Source organism: Cheilinus undulatus, linkage group 4 (genome assembly GCF_018320785.1).
Source record: "Cheilinus undulatus linkage group 4, ASM1832078v1, whole genome shotgun sequence".
In the NCBI taxonomy this organism is placed as follows: domain Eukaryota; kingdom Metazoa; phylum Chordata; class Actinopteri; order Labriformes; family Labridae; genus Cheilinus; species Cheilinus undulatus.
This window is the reverse complement of record NC_054868.1, coordinates 56,093,572-56,109,562: the sequence shown is the minus strand read 5'-3', so window position 1 is coordinate 56,109,562 and position 15,991 is coordinate 56,093,572. Positions and strand designations below refer to the sequence as shown.

The following is a 15,991-nucleotide window of genomic DNA, read 5'->3' as shown; positions in this document are numbered from 1 at the left end:
GGCCTTAACCACTAGGCCACCTGCGCCCCTCTAGGCATCTTTGAAATGGACAAAATGTGATGTATCGGCCTTTTGTGCCCTTTGAATTAACACATTTGACAACATGCCCTCTAAATGACAAAACGTAGAGGAGTGGCCTCATGGTGCCCCTTAAAGAACACATTTTGATCAAGTGCCGTCCTGTGTGCCCTCTAAATGAGCTAAATCTGAAAAGGTGACCTCCAATGTGCCGTCCTATTGGACAACATTTGAAAGCATGCTTCTAATCTGCCCTTTAGATGGACAAAATTTGCTCCAGTGTCTTCGTATTTGCCCTCTTAATTGGCATAATTTTGGTTAAAAATTTGGTTTAAAAATTCTACAATTGTCTCCTTTTAGTTAATTTAGGGTTAGGGTTAGTGGTACGGGTTCATTTCACTGACGCCTCTGTGAGTGTTTGTGAAATAAATGCTTCATTAGTCTGTTCCATTACAGCGGCACGATTTTAGTTTTTCACTGTAAATGATTCCAACTGTCCTGATGGTGCCCCCCCCAAACACACACACACACACACGCACACACACCCACACACACACAGCAGGGGCCCTTAAATGTTAGTGAGACCAACATATTTATTTAATTTGGTCTGTTTGAAAGTGCGGCCTCTGCAGCATCTGCTCCAGTAGTGTAGCTGATGACCGGCTAGTTTACTTAGTATTCATGTAGAGAATTTTACTGCTGTTTTTGGCCAAATGGACCTTTAACTGGTGTTTACATCAGAGCTGATTAAAGGAGTTTCTGGTTTAATCATGGGTGAGAGAACAAACCCTTCCTTGACCTGTCCCATGCAGCCCCCTGTCCCATCCAGCCCCCTGTCCCATCCAGCCCCCTGTCCCATGCAGCCCCCTGTCCCATGCAGCCTCCTGTCCCATGCAGCCTCCTGTCCCATCCAGCCCCCTGTCCCATCCAGCCCCCTGTCCCATGCAGCCTCCTGTCCCATGCAGCCCCCTGTCCCATGCAGCCCCCTGTCCCATGCAGCCTCCTGTCCCATGCAGCCTCCTGTCCCATGCAGCCTCCTGTCCCATGCAGCCCCCTGTCCCAGTCCCGTGTGTATTAAAGCCATATTCTTTCAGTACCTGCGCTATCATGACCTCCCCCCTGTAACCTATGGAGCTGCATGTGGAGCTGAACATATCCGCTAATTGAAACAATGCCGCGTCTTTATGCGCATTTTAAATCCGCGGCACGCCCCTTTGCGCCCTTTGACACACTTCGCTCTGAGCCTGGGTAAATTTGGAGCACGGGCGCCATGAGTGGAGCCTATCCTACATTAAACAGACAAACATCCACTGACAGACAGCACATCCTCACAGAGATGCTGGGAGGGATGAAGGAGGGGGGAGGAGGAGGAGGAGGAGGAGGGGAGGGGGGCTCTTTTGGTGGGTGGGACGAATGAGCGCTATAGAAAGGGGGATGCTGCAGCCCCGTCCCCTTCATATCTCACTCCACCCAGCCCGAGAATAAAAAGCACCGGTGACGTGCGCGCAGGGAAGCACCCAGCAGTATGTGCGCGCCCACGGGAGGGGCCGATAGAAAATGGCGAGTCTGTGCAAAAGGCAGCAATGCACGATAGAGAGGCGCGGCTTTCGGCAGGAACTTGACTCTTGGAGGCACAAACTCATTCACTGTGTAGGTAAGCTCTCTTGGCATTGTGCGAGTGTGTGTGAGAGGGTCGTGGTCCGGGCGGCTGGAGCGGCCGTCCCGCTGTTTGTGCGTGTTTTTGGGGCTGAAGGAGCGCAGAGCCGCGGCTGTAATGTCCACTCAAACCTATAGGCTCTCATGGAGCTGTCATTTTTGTTCGGACGCAGCCAAAAACACTCCGCTCCAACTTTGAGCCGCTTCAGTCGCCAGGTGTGCTCACCTGCTGTGTGCGCGTGAGTGGCTGCTGACTTTGGTTCGGATCTCAGAGAGGGCACTTTGGGGATTTTTAGACGTTATTCCATAGCTGTTTATTTATTGTAAGCAGGGAGAGTCACGTGTGCAGATGGAGCAGCGCCTCGGCCAATCAGATTCGCCGCTATAGGCAGGCCCGTGCCCGCGTGCGCGCACCCTGGATTGAGTTTTTGGTGGAAGGGGGAGGGCGGTGCGCGCTCCCGGTCTCCAAACATGCCTCCTCCTCCTTCTCCTCATATACTTCCCTAGAAATCGGCTTTTTTCGGGCGCGCGCATTGCTGCATTGGGGAAATGTCAGAGGAAATAATTTTAGTATTTTGGGGGGGGGCGGGGAGTCGACAGGCAGGGAGGAAAGCCGCGGTGATCGCCTTTGGAGGAGGAAGTCAGCGAAAATGGGCCGAACAAAACCGGATCTTCATGGTTTAACTGCTCACGAGCCCCTGAGAACTTAGATGTGGACTAAAGAACCATTTTAAAGGACCAGAGCTGGAGGATGTACTCAGGAATGTTTGGGTTCAATGGGCCAGCAGAGGTCTGAAGGACCGCTCCAGTCAGGATCATTCTGATCTGACTGGGATTAGAGAGGGTCATGAAATGATTTCACCACCTCTGCATCACATGCATTTATGAAACCTGAGCTCCAGAAACACTTTAACTCCCTTAGAACACTGAAAACAAGCATTCAAGGCAGATGTGTGAGTCAGAAATGCACGAAAATAATAGAAAACAATGAGAACGAGTGAGTGAGTGAAAATAGATACATTTGGATTTTAAGCAATGGCAGCGAAAAATAGAACAACAAACACCAAAACATGACTAAAGCTGCATGGATAATGTTAATAATCCTGCAGGAATTCAGGTCTGAGGATCTGCAGAGCTTTTCAGTTGTCTCTGTCCTTTGCTGTGCCACAGTCAGAGCACCTTAAAATCACTTCACTGCATGTAAAGTTGGACAAAAATCCAGATTTTTAGATGAGCTGAGCCGGGCGTGCTTCTGTACGTTGGCATCTTTGTCTCTGTTGTCCGTGAGCGTGCACGCATGTGATGCAAACATTTTCCTTGAAATTCAAACTAGGGCTGGGAATTAATAGAAAATGAGATTAAACCGCAGTATGGCATGCTGCAGTTTACAAATCGCAGACATTGCAATATTGCTTTAACTTGAAACGTGTTAAAAAACCAGTTTAATACGGTCATTGTTGGCAGCAGCAGAGATTTTATGCACATTTGCAAACATTCAACTGTCAATTTTTTATAAAATGGAGGTCAATTTAAAGATGACACTGATCCCTGCTCGCATCAATGCTGCTGCTGGCAACGCTCCACCTCCTCCACCCCAGCCTCCTCCTTTATAGACTAAAGCTTCACCTCCTCCACCCCAGCCTCCTCTTTATAGACTAAAGCTCCACCTCCTCCACCCCAGCCTCCTCCTTTATCGACTAAAGCTTCACCTCCTCCACCCCAGCCTCCTCTTTATAGACTAAAGCTTCACCTCCTCCACCCCAGCCTCCTCTTTATAGACTAAAGCTCCACCTCCTCCACCCCAGCCTCCTCCTTTATAGACTAAAGCTCCACCTCCTCCACCCCAGCCTCCTCCTTTATAGACTAAAGCTCCACCTCCTCCACCCCAGCCTCCTCCTTTATAGACTAAAGCTTCACCTCCTCCACCCCAGCCTCCTCCTTTATAGACTAAAGCTCCACCTCCTCCACCCCAGCCTCCTCCTTTATAGACTAAAGCTCCACCTCCTCCACCCCAGCCTCCTCCTTTATAGACTAAAGCTCCACCTCCTCCACCCCAGCCTCCTCCTTTATAGACTAAAGCTCCACCTCCTCCACCCCAGCCTCCTCCTTTATAGACTAAAGCTTCACCTCCTCCACCCCAGCCTCCTCCTTTATAGACTAAAGCTCCACCTCCTCCACCCCAGCCTCCTCCTTTATAGACTAAAGCTCCACCTCCTCCACAGCCATTCTCTCACAAAAATCAGTTTCTTTTCCTCTTTTAACCCTCGCGTTTAAAAGACCATGCCAAATTGGGAGCATTAAAGTTCTGCTTTGTCTTTAAGTTTGCTTAGTTAGGAGTCTTTTTCTACATTTCCATGTTGACTTTCTGTCATGCATCTCTCTGCCATGCCCACCCCAGCGTCCTCAGACCAGAAAATATGACTGCTAAAGGTCAAAAATGGTAGCAGCAACAATGTAAGCTCAGTTATTGTGATTGTGAGTCACACAAAGCCTTGTCTGGTCCATCTTTGCTGCTTCTCCCTCCATGCTCCTCACTGTCCACATGTTATTTTGGATTTTCTCATCTATACATCTCCAGCCACACCCCCTCCTCCTCCTCCTCCTCCTCCTCCTCCTCCCAGCCCTCCATTTCTGGTGTATTTCATTAGCTCCGTTTAATCCGGTTACACTGACCTATCCCGATGTTATGGCAAGATTATCATCCACTCTTTGCCTCTGATCTCCTAACCTCTGCGGGTCTCCTCGGCTCTCCGTCCGGCTCCTAATCTGGCTTTTATCGGCTGTTTGAGCGGAGCGTCTCGGCTGCAGCTGCAGCAGCAGCAGCTCTGAGCTGGTGGAGCTGGTGGAGCTGGTGGAGATGTTGGGGCTGTTTTTGGACTTGTGTGTCCAGATGTTGAGCGCTGACCTATCACCTACTTACCCATCCGAGCGTTCTATAATATCTCACATGGCCTGATTCCAGCGCAGGCCAGCGGGGCTTTTTAGAAAGCAAACCTCCTAATGAGGGGATGTAGAGTTGAATTAAAAGGTTGGTAATCTCTGACCTCTGGATGGTGTGATCAGTATAGCGCCATAAGGAATCACAGGCTGCAAATGTAAACAAAAGGCGTCTCCTCCTTAATGCACTTCTGCTGTTTTTCTTTGAGATTATTGCACTGGAATATGATTTAACATGCTGAAACAGAGCTTAAAACTAGGGCTGGGCAATGTGGACCGATGGTATATTTTAGCTGAGTGACAGTCCATGATAGAACTGATATAACACCAAAACAACGAGCTTTGATTTGATTCTAGTTCAGAATAAAACATGAAACCTGCATGATGCCAGGGCAGCAAAAATACAGAGAGCAGGATCTGGACTTTTTTGGTTTTATAGTTTCCTGCACATTGTCAGAAATCTTGATTTTCATCCAGTGGGTCAGGACTAATTTTTGGTGGATCGCAGATGTCTGCCTGGTAAAGACGTGTGCAGGAAGTCTAAGATGGGCTTTTATTTTGAAAGGAACGTGTCTGCCCCTTTGTTCATTTTCATCTTTTGTTCCATCTTGACTTGAAACGGCTCCATTTATGATTAAAAACATTTAGTTATGGGGCGCAGGTGGCCGAGTGGTTAAGGCGCCCCATGTACGCGGACGGCCCGGGTTCGAATCCGGCCTGAGGCCCTTTACCATATGTCCCTCCCCCGCTCTCGCCCCTGTTTCTGACTCTATCCGCTGTCCTCCTCTATCAAATAAAGGCACAAAAAAGCCCACAATAAACCTTAAAAAACATTAAGTTATGATTGACAAATGCAAGAAGTTGTGCAAAACACTGGCAGCGTATCTGATGTCTGATGTATAAATATTTAGGTGTACACCTGCATAATAAGTTGGACTGGTCTAAAAACGTAGACTTCATCTACAAAAAGGGGCAGAGCTGCCTCTTTTGCCTGAGAAGACTCTGATCAGTAGACATCTGCAGTAAGATGCTGCAGATGTTTCATCAGTCTGTGGTGGCGAGTGTTCTGTTTGATGCTGCAGTCTGCTGGGGAGGCAGTGGAAAACACAAGGATGCAAGGCGTCTGAACAAACTGGTTAAAAAAGCTGGCTCTGTGGTCAGAATCAAACTGAACTCATTGGAGGATGAGGAGCAAGGTGGAGGCCATTCAGAGAAACATGGATCATCCACTTCATATCTCCCTCAGTGAGCAAAGAAACAACGGAGGTGGACGCTCCTATCCCTGCGCTGCAGGACAGAAAGATTTAGAAAATCTTTCATGCCATCAGCTATTAGACTGTATGATTCTACAGTAAACAGATGAGATTTTTCTGATTTTTTGAATTTCTCTTTGGGGATAAAGTTCTTGTATTGTATTGTATTGTATTTTCCAAGGCTGGTTTCACATTTAAGAACTGGTCCTGGACCCAAAAGTTCACCAGTGCAAATAAAAGCGTGCCATACTTGGGTACTGTGCTCAAGAAGAGGCATGATTCATGAGTGCTCGTGCACGTGTTTGCAACCCTGCTCGTGTACGGGGTGATCATGATCAATTAGAGCTAAAAGTGCAACTCTAAATTTGTCTTCATAAGCCGTCATATCTGTGCAGCATGAGCCCGTTTCATCCTCTGAGCTGCACCGTGGATGTAGAAGCAAGAAGAGGGAGGTTTTTACCATCTTCATGATAGCCTGCAGCATGGACTCTGTTGTCTGCATAGTGCATGAACAAATGTCAATGCATGTGTTGCTTCCTCTCCTTTCTTCTTTTTGGTGAATTTGCTGCATGTATTTGGCCACTTACTGAATAGGACTATGTGCAAATACACAAGGCCGCCCACAGGAGGCGATAAAGGGGTGGTTAGTGATGGAGGTTAGCGAAAATGTGCTCATCCTATTTTATTCTAATCTTAACACTGCAGTCTTACAAAAGCAGCAAAAGCAGGTGTTATTTATCGCTTCTTCCTGCAAAATGAAAATGAAAAATTTTGAATGGTAAATCCCCTTAACTTTAAGCATACATTAACGAGGAGGAAGAGTCCATTGTGGATCTACATCCCTAAAGCAGCCAATGGGTCAAATCTACCTGTCATTAAAGTGCCTCACTGATCAGCACTGATCGAGGACTGTTAACCACAGATAGAGAACTAGATCACTGATGGAAGATGATCCGCCACCTAGAAAATCATCTTTGGACTGATTGCTTCCTCATCACCGTATTCTTCTTCATGAGCTGCACTGAGATGACCTTTAGACATTTATCGATGGTGAATGTCTTTTTCCCTGTTGTTTCCGTGTTGAAGGTTGATCTATGACTTCTGATTAGGCGTGGCTGCAGTAGAGAGAAGGTATTTCCATTGCAGCATCTATTTATGAAATAAAACAGTGGGAAAATCAAGGCTTTCTTATGAGGTAAATTTGACCTGCATGGTGGTTCTAGATATAAATGTCCATTAACCTCTTGAGACCTGAGCTTTTGTTTGAAATGCATTTTTATTTTATCTCACTTATTTGGGATAATTTGGACCCAATAAATCACAAGCTCAGCCTTTACTCTGAACAAGAATTGATTTAGACCATAAATGAAGTTTAATATCAACACAAAGTCCCTAAAATCTTAAAAAAAAAAAAAAAAACTACCAAAAATATCTGAGAAGTTCTGAAAAACATATTTCTTTAAAATATTGTGGAAAAAACCCTACATTTCTTTGAATAATTCACAAATGTTTCAGTAAAACTTGATCATAATGTCTAAATTTTAATAAAAAATATTCATCCAAACATTCAGTTTACATTCCTGAAAAATTCCAAAATGTACAAATATATTCCACCAAATATCCCTTCCCACTTTTACAATCAAATTCCCAAAATTAAATGTCCCAAGTTTCTATGAGCATACCTGAAAATTTTGAAGCAAATTATCCCCAAATAAGTCAAATAAAATTTCAAAATACATTTTTCTAAATTAACACAAAATTACTGAAAATTGAATAAAGACAATCCTCAAAACATGCAAAATAAATCCAAGTTTTTCATGCAATACTGAAAATTTTTAACACAAAAACACTTCCAATGAAGCTCCCAAAAATACACAAAAATCTCTCAAGTTTTCCATAGAAATTCATGAAAATTTAAGATATAATCCCCAAATTATCAATTAAAATTCTTGAAAATTTGATAGCAAATTCTCCCAGGATTTCAAATGAAAAACTAAACTTCAATGGACAGTGCAATTTTCTCAAAAATTCTAGTAATAGACATTAATCGTACAGAAAGCCAGGATATAATGTCCTCGTATGTGCACGCAGGGTCTTAGGAGGTTAACAAACCTAGGATAAGGCAAAGATTAGTTTTAGGACACCAGGTGCTTTTTAACAAACTTTTAGGAAAAGTCAAAGACTGACAGTCTTTAAAACTGCAAACACATAAAGTCAATTCCAGTTAAAGAGGGTACATTTGACCCATTGGCAGTTCTAGTGTTAAATGAACAGTGTAGCAGTGTTAAATGGGGGGGAGGGCTTTTTTGGGGCGGGGTCATTTCAATGCAAGTATGCATGAACATGTTAAACATGTGAAAGCAGACCAGCAGGAGAGGGGGGATGCTGCAGAGAAGAGAACTGACAGAGAAACATCCTGTGTCACCACTAAGCTCTGGTTTTTGGTCCGTGTTGCCCAGCCCTACTTTAACCTATATTTTAGCCCAGATATGGATGCAGCCTGCTGTGTTTGCTGCGTTTAGAGTCTAATTAGTCTCTTTTAATGATTTAGTGGGTCACTAGGTTGGAGTTAAAAGCAGCAGAGGAGAACTCAGAGCTCACTCCTCTTCAGACATAATTTGGATGATTACAGTTTCTCTTTAGTAAAATTAACCCATGAAGTAAGGATATTATTCTGATATGTGGTTCTTCGACTCCCCACAGTGTTTCTATAATGATGCTAAAGTCAGTAGAGGAGTCATGAATGTCCAAACACACTGTAAGCTCACGATGTGCACCTTGAATCCATGCAGCAGCAGCACAACGACACCACCGGGGATACGGAGACACAAAGCAGAGTAATGAACTCACAGTTGGGTTTTCAGCGCTCTGTGAGCCGCTGCTGTGTGTGTTTCTGTGTGTGTGTGTGTTTCTCTCTGTGTGTGTGTGTGTGTGTGTTCGGCAGATTTCTTTATTCCTGCTTGTTACCCTTCATCAGTTTGCAATGCGTGACGAGTTTTATGGCTGCAGCAGCAGTTAGCAGCTCTTTGACTCTAGTCTGACACGCTGATTTGTTTGAAGCAGGGCTGTCACGACACCACACTTATCATTTGATACTGTCAGTAAAATTCAGATGATGTTTGCCTGTTTAGACTCCACAGAACAAAAATGAAGCTGTATGCTTCTTTTAAAACTCCTGCTCACTCTTAGATTGCACTAATGTCCCAGCGAACTTCCATAACTGCAGTGTTGGAAGGATTCACTCCTCTCATGCTCCTCTCCTGTAAAACACGGAGCTTTTTTAAAGCCTCAGCGCTCTTGAACGCTACCTGTCATTAAGATGATGGACTCTGTGTCAGTTTAAGGCGTGTGGTGTTGAAGTATTGAAGATTATAGCGACCTTTGGCTGGCCGGCTCAGGAGTTTCTCTTTTTTCGCTGCTTTTAAAGGCTGAAATGTGTCAGAATGTTTGGGATTTAAAGACAACAGAAACAGTTTTAGTGTCTCCTCTGTATGGAAGCCCAAAGAGGACATGCAGCCGTAGATTTTATTGACTATTTCTATAATGTTTAACAGTGGTGTGTGCTCTGTCCCTGCTGTGTGGGCGTTTTATGGATGTCTTTGTCAGTTTTATGGGGGTCTGCAGATGAAATGAGTGACTCTCTACATCTGCTGCAGCTTTAATTTTTACCTAAATATGAATTAAACAATCAATTAAATCAATTAAACATTATTAGTCTTCATGACACCCATAGATTATAAAACTGCTGTTTTGTAAATCAATCTTTATCATAAACAAACATTAAAACTAAGAAACATTTCATAAATACAACAGAGAAAAAGGTCAGGGGTCAAATCCGGGGGTTAAATTATGCATAGATCTGTTTTAGAAATAGTAACATGTATGGTGGCTAGCCTTAGCATCATTAGCTAAAGCTAACATAGCTAGAGCTAGCACAGCTATGTAGATAGTGAACCTATGTAGCTTACATAGCTGCTTTGTGAGCTTCCACACTTCGTGGTTTCTGGGAGGTCTCCTCATCTCCCAGTCTCCACTAGACTTCCGAATTCCAGTAATAAACCGTTTTTTTACTGGTTTTCCTGCAGCGGTGCTTCATCTCTGAGGTTTCATCACAGGTTTGACCCGCTGACTGGTTTTGGTGACATCGTGGTTTTATAATAAAACCTGATGGACTGTCCAGATTCCACGTCTGTCATCATGCAAAGCTTCAAGCTGATTGGCTAGTCCCTGGTCTGAGAATGACTGGACCAATCAGCATCATTTGAGGATAATGAGGCGTAGCTACAGGCGTGGTTTAGATGTAGCGACTGCTAGCCTGTAAACAGTGGCGGCTAGCTGAGAGCTCAGCCTGGAGAAGAGCAGAGAAGGATTTCCTGGGTAGCCTTACGATTAAAACGAGCCAAACCTCCGTCATCGTGATCTGCACAGTCAACCTTTTATTAGCTGCTCGTCCCGCCCACTTATGTGATGTCACACCAGTGAAACCCTGCAGTTAACCAGGGCTCAAAAAAGAGTTTCTATTAACTGGAAGAGCAAATAAACCCAGTTTGAACCGTCTCATTTGGCCTCATGTCCCAGTCAGCCTGGATTCCCCTGCGTCGGACACAGCTCAGGTTTAGGTGGCTTAAAGACGGGAGGATTTAGAAAGCCCCTGTATCATTCCTCATCATTTAGCTTTAAAAAAGCCCCCTACCCCTCAGACTCACACCTGCCGCTCTCTTTCTCACTCTGCCACAACCTTTGAGCAGTCAAATTAGCTGCACTCCTCGTACCCAGAAATGTGCCAAAGGAATCAGCAGTTGGGCTGTAATTGCTCCCAGCTAATAATGTTAACCTTTTCTGTGGCATATAGACCGACTTTATTATCAGAACAACAGCGGGGCGAGAGAGCGAGGCGACGAGCTCTCACATCAGCGAGAGAGGGGCGAGAGTGTGAAATGTCCACCCGTGTCATCTGACCTTCTTACGCCGAATTATCACAATGTGCTTCACGAGGAGACGGCTCTTAAGTTCACGTTTGACTCAGGAGTCACAACAAGGTGCCATTTAAGATTTCACACCGATACCCAGCTCCTTTGGTTAATCTTTTACATTTCTATTCATCTGAGTCCAACCCTGAGAGGTTTAAGACTCCTAAAAGCCTCAATAACGTTTAATCATTAATAATCTCTCACCTGCAGCTCTATTAATCTAACTGAAGATCATCTCTACAGCAAAGATGGCTGAGAAGTCTCCAGCTGCCTGCTACTTGTTGCTATTGGCACTTCAGTCTATTTTTAAAATTCATTCGGCCTTGCTGGAACTGCAAGTGTTCCTTTTTCCTTTTTTAGTAATAAATACATATATTTATGGATTCTGGGCTGCTATTTAGTAAAAAAAAAAGTGCTTTCCTTACCATATGGAGAGATTTTGCCTTAGTTTGTAATTTTAAGAGAATGTGTAAAACCCAATTCCACCAACAATGACAGTATTTTACTAAATATAGACAGCTAACTATTAGTCAAACACTCATTAAACCTGTTTATTAACTTTAAATTCTCTTTTTAGGCTAACTGTCCACATTGGTGCACCTGAATGTAAGGATGGTTGATTTTATTTGTCCTGAATTATAAATACTACAACTTTTGGGGTTTCTAGCTTCTATTTAGACAAACAAACAAACAAACAAACAAACAAACAAACAAACAAAAAACAAAAACAGATTTTAGTGACTGATCTGATTTGAGGAAAAAGTGAAACCCTTCAAAAATGACTGTTCCAGCAGCACACATATCTGAATCAAACATTGAGTCCAACAGATGTTAGAAAGTGATGAAAAAACGCTCCTTTACCTACAGCCAAGACCGCCCATGAGGGGTTAAAGGGCCGTTCTCTCTGGGGCCCAAGGAGGTCGGAGAAATCCTGTCCCACTGTCTAGATAAGTTGTGATAACCCAATTTTATTTTTAACCTAAAAAATAACAATTCTTTTCAGAGCAACAAAAATACATTTTAGTGATTAATGCTGAACTACAATAAAGCCTTTTTCTAAATTTAACCCTTTTCTGAAAACAAATTGACCTTTTTTAGGCGATGACAACAACGAGAATGCACGCATCCAACTAAACCACCTGGAAAATAAAGTCAGACATCAGAATGCCTGGAGACGAACAGAGACGAACAGAGACAAACAGAGATAAACGGAGATAAACAGAGACGAACAGAGACGAACAGAGACAAACAGAGATAAACGGAGATAAACAGAGACGAACAGAGACGAACAGAGACAAACAGAGATAAACGGAGATGAACAGAGACGAACAGAGACGAACAGAGACAAACAGAGTTAAACAGAGTTAAACAGAGACAAACAGAGATAAAAAGAGACGAACAGAGACAAACAGAGACAAACAGAGACAAACAGAGACAAACAGAGATAAACAGAGATAAAAAGAGACGAACAGAGACAAACAGAGACAAACAGAGAAGAACAGAGACAAACAGAGATAAACGGAGATGAACAGAGACGAACAGAGACAAACAGAGATAAACGGAGATAAACAGAGACAAACAGAGACGAACAGAGACAAACGGTGATAAACGGAGATGAACAGAGACGAACAGAGACGAACAGAGACAAACAGAGTTAAACAGAGTTAAACAGAGACAAACAGAGATAAACGGGGATAAACAGAGACGAACAGAGACGAACAGAGACAAACAGAGATAAACAGAGATAAACAGAGATAAAAAGAGACGAACAGAGACAAACAGAGACGAACAGAGACAAACAGAGACAAACAGAGATAAACGGAGATAAACAGAGATAAAAAGAGACAAACAGAGACGACCAGAGACGAACAGAGACAAACAGAGACAAACAGAGAAGAACAGAGACAAAAAGAGACAAACAGAGAAGAACAGAGACGAACAGAGACAAACAGAGAAGAACAGAGACAAACAGAGACAAACAGAGAAGAACAGAGACAAACAGAGACAAACAGAGACAAACAGAGAAGAACAGAGACAAACAGAGACAAACAGAGAAGAACAGAGACAAACAGAGACAAACAGAGTAGAACTGAGACAAACAGAGATAAACAGAGATGAACAGAGACAAACAGAGAAGAACAGAGACAAACAGAGACAAACAGAGAAGAACAGAGATGAACAGAGACAAACAGAGAAGAACAGAGACGAACAGAGACGAACAGAGAAGAACAGAGACAAACAGAGACAAACAGAGAAGAACAGAGACAAACAAGGACAAACAGAGAAGAACAGAGACAAACAGAGACAAACAGAGAAGAACAGAAACAAAGAGAGACAAACAGAGAAGAACAGAGACAAACAGAGACAAAGAGACAAACAGAGAAGAACAGAGAAGAACAGAGACAAACAGAGAGGAACAGAGACGAACGGAGACGAACGGAGAAGAACGGTGACGAACGGAGATAAACAGAGAAGAACGGAGAAGAACGGAGACAACCAGAGACAACAGGAGACGAACAGATACAAACGGAGACAACTGGAGACAACCGGAGTCAAACAGATACAACCAGAGACAACCGGAGACAAAGGAGACAAAAAGAGATAAACGGAGACAAACAGAGACAAACGGAGATAAACGGAGATAAACAGAGACAAACGGAGACAAACAGAGATAAACAGAGACAAACGGAGATAAACAGAGACAAACAGAGATAAACAGAGACAACCAGAAACAACCAAGGACAAACAGAGATAAACAGAGATAAACGGAGACAGAGATAAACAGAGATAAACAGAGACAAACAGAGATAAACGGAGACAACCAGAAACAACCAAGGACAAACAGAGACAAACAGAGATAAACAGAGTTAACCAGAGACAGAGACAAACAGAGATAAACAGAGTCAAACAGAGACAAACAGAGATAAACAGAGACAACCAGAGACAACCAGAGACAACCAGAGACAAACAGAGATAAACAGAGACAAACGGAGATAAACAGAGACAACCAGAGACAACCAGAGACAAACAGAGATAAACAGAGACAAACGGAGATAAACAGAGACAACCAGAGATAAACAGAGATAACCAGAAACAACCAAGGACAAACAGAGATAAACAGAGATAAATGGAGACAAACAGAGATAAACAGAGACAACCAGAAACAACCAAGGACAAACAGAGATAAACAGAGATAAACGGAGATAAACAGAGATAAACAGAGATAAACAGAGTTAACCAGAGACAGAGACAGAGATAAACAGAGTCAGAGACAAACAGAGATAAACAGAGACAACCAGAGACAAACAGAGATAAACAGAGACAAACAGAGATAAACAGAGACAAACAGAGATAAACAGAGAAGAACAGAGATAAACAGAGACAAACGGAGATAAACAGAGACAAACGGAGATAAACAGAGACAAACAGAGATAAACAGAGATAAACAGAGACAGAGACGAACAGAGATAAACAGAGACAAACAGAGACAAACAAACAGAGATAAACAGAGACAGAGATAAACAGAGACAAACAGAGATAAACAGAGACAAACAGATACAAACAGAGTTAAACAGAGATAAACAGAATTAAACAGAGACAGAGACAAACAGAGATAAACAGAGACAGAGACAACCAGAGTTAAACAGAGATAAACAGAGATAAACAGAGATCAACAGAGACAGAGACAAACAGAGTTAAACAGAGAAAAACAGAGATAAACAGATAAACAGAGACAGAGACAAACAGAGGCAACTTTAGTAGAAAAAATACTCAAATGACTGCAGAATGATGCAGAAATGGTCATTTTTTAATCATGTCATTTTACCTTTGCCACATTAAGTACGTTATGGTTCTCTTGGATGTAATCTTTTTGCTTGCTGTTATCTAGCAGAATCCTTCTTTACCATTTTAAAGATTATTTTGGGTCGTTTTGCCTCGATTGGATGTCTGACGAGAGACGGGGAACATGAGGAGAGAGAGGGGGGCTAAAGGAATCAGAAAGTTAGAGAATGTCCCATTACATCTGGATTCACCCTGCTGGAGAAGAAACTATAAAACTGTAATCCCCCTAAAGCACTGATCATCAACTGGAGGCCCGAGGGCCAAATCAGGCCTCCCAAAGCTTCCTGTCCGGCCCCCAGAAGATCATTAGATTCATAGAAGGAGGGAAAGAAGATGTTGTGGTTTTAAGAGTATCTTTAGGCTTTAAATTTCTGCAGCTGTTAAAACCACCCCAAAAACAATGACTACTAAAAAAAAACACTTTTAGAATTACTGAACACTGTTCTGTTTTTACAGAAGTTCACTCATCAGCCATTATTAGTAAATATTAAAAAAAAGGGTAAGACTGGTAGATGGCCGGATTAAGTGGTGAAAACGGGGTTAGAGTGGCAAAAAATGGGTGATTAGTGCCAAAATGGCTCGTTTAGTGGGGCAAAGGGACACACATTTGCAGGAAAAGTTGTTAAAATGAGGCAAAAATTGGTTAAAGAGGAAAAGAGGGCACAAGTATTAAAAATGTGTTAAAAGTGGCAAAAATGGTCCAAGACAGTCATGAAAAGAGGTTTAAAAGCAGCAAAAATTGATATAAGAGTAGCACAAAGGGGATAAAACGTGGGAAAAGTGGTTTAAAAGTGGTTAAAGAATGGAAAAAAATGGGTCATGAAGCAGCAGAAAATAGGGCAAAAATAATCTGGCAAAGTAGTGAAAAAGGGTTCAAGAGTGCCAAATGAGCGAAAAGTGGCAAAAATGATCAAAAACAGTCTAAGAGGGGCAAAAAATGTTGCAGAAATGGCTGACTGAAGTTGTGAAAAGCGGTTAAAAGTGTCCAAAGTGTGTTACACTGTGGTTAAATCAATGTAGGGATGGGCCCATTCTCTGGGACTGTCAGGGATCCAGGGCTGTGGCCCGGCCTGTCTCCATGTGGGCTGCTGCGATATAGATGACAGGGAAATACAAATACTACGCCAATGATCTGTTAATCAGACCCAAATATTGAATGAATTCTTGTTTGTTTGACAGTCCGGCCCCCAGAGTCTCTGTCAGGTCTAAACCCTTGTGCAGACGTACTTGATAAGGTTTTACGTTGAACGTGCACCGTAGTGACCACCACCACCACCGGCTGCACAGGAGCTGATGTGATTGAAAAATCAAGCA

At 43.1% G+C, this 15,991-nt stretch overlaps 1 protein-coding gene across 1 annotated transcript in view; it reads left to right on the top strand.

The window, feature by feature from the left end:
* The first annotated feature begins 1,575 nt into the window (after positions 1-1,575).
* The window catches only part of lcor (ligand dependent nuclear receptor corepressor), a 157,139-nt gene continuing 142,723 nt past the window's right edge, over positions 1,576-15,991 (top strand). The window contains exon 1 of the mRNA XM_041784163.1: positions 1,576-1,672. Coding sequence (XP_041640097.1) covers positions 1,576-1,672 — 97 coding nt within the window. The remainder of the gene's footprint in view (positions 1,673-15,991) is intronic.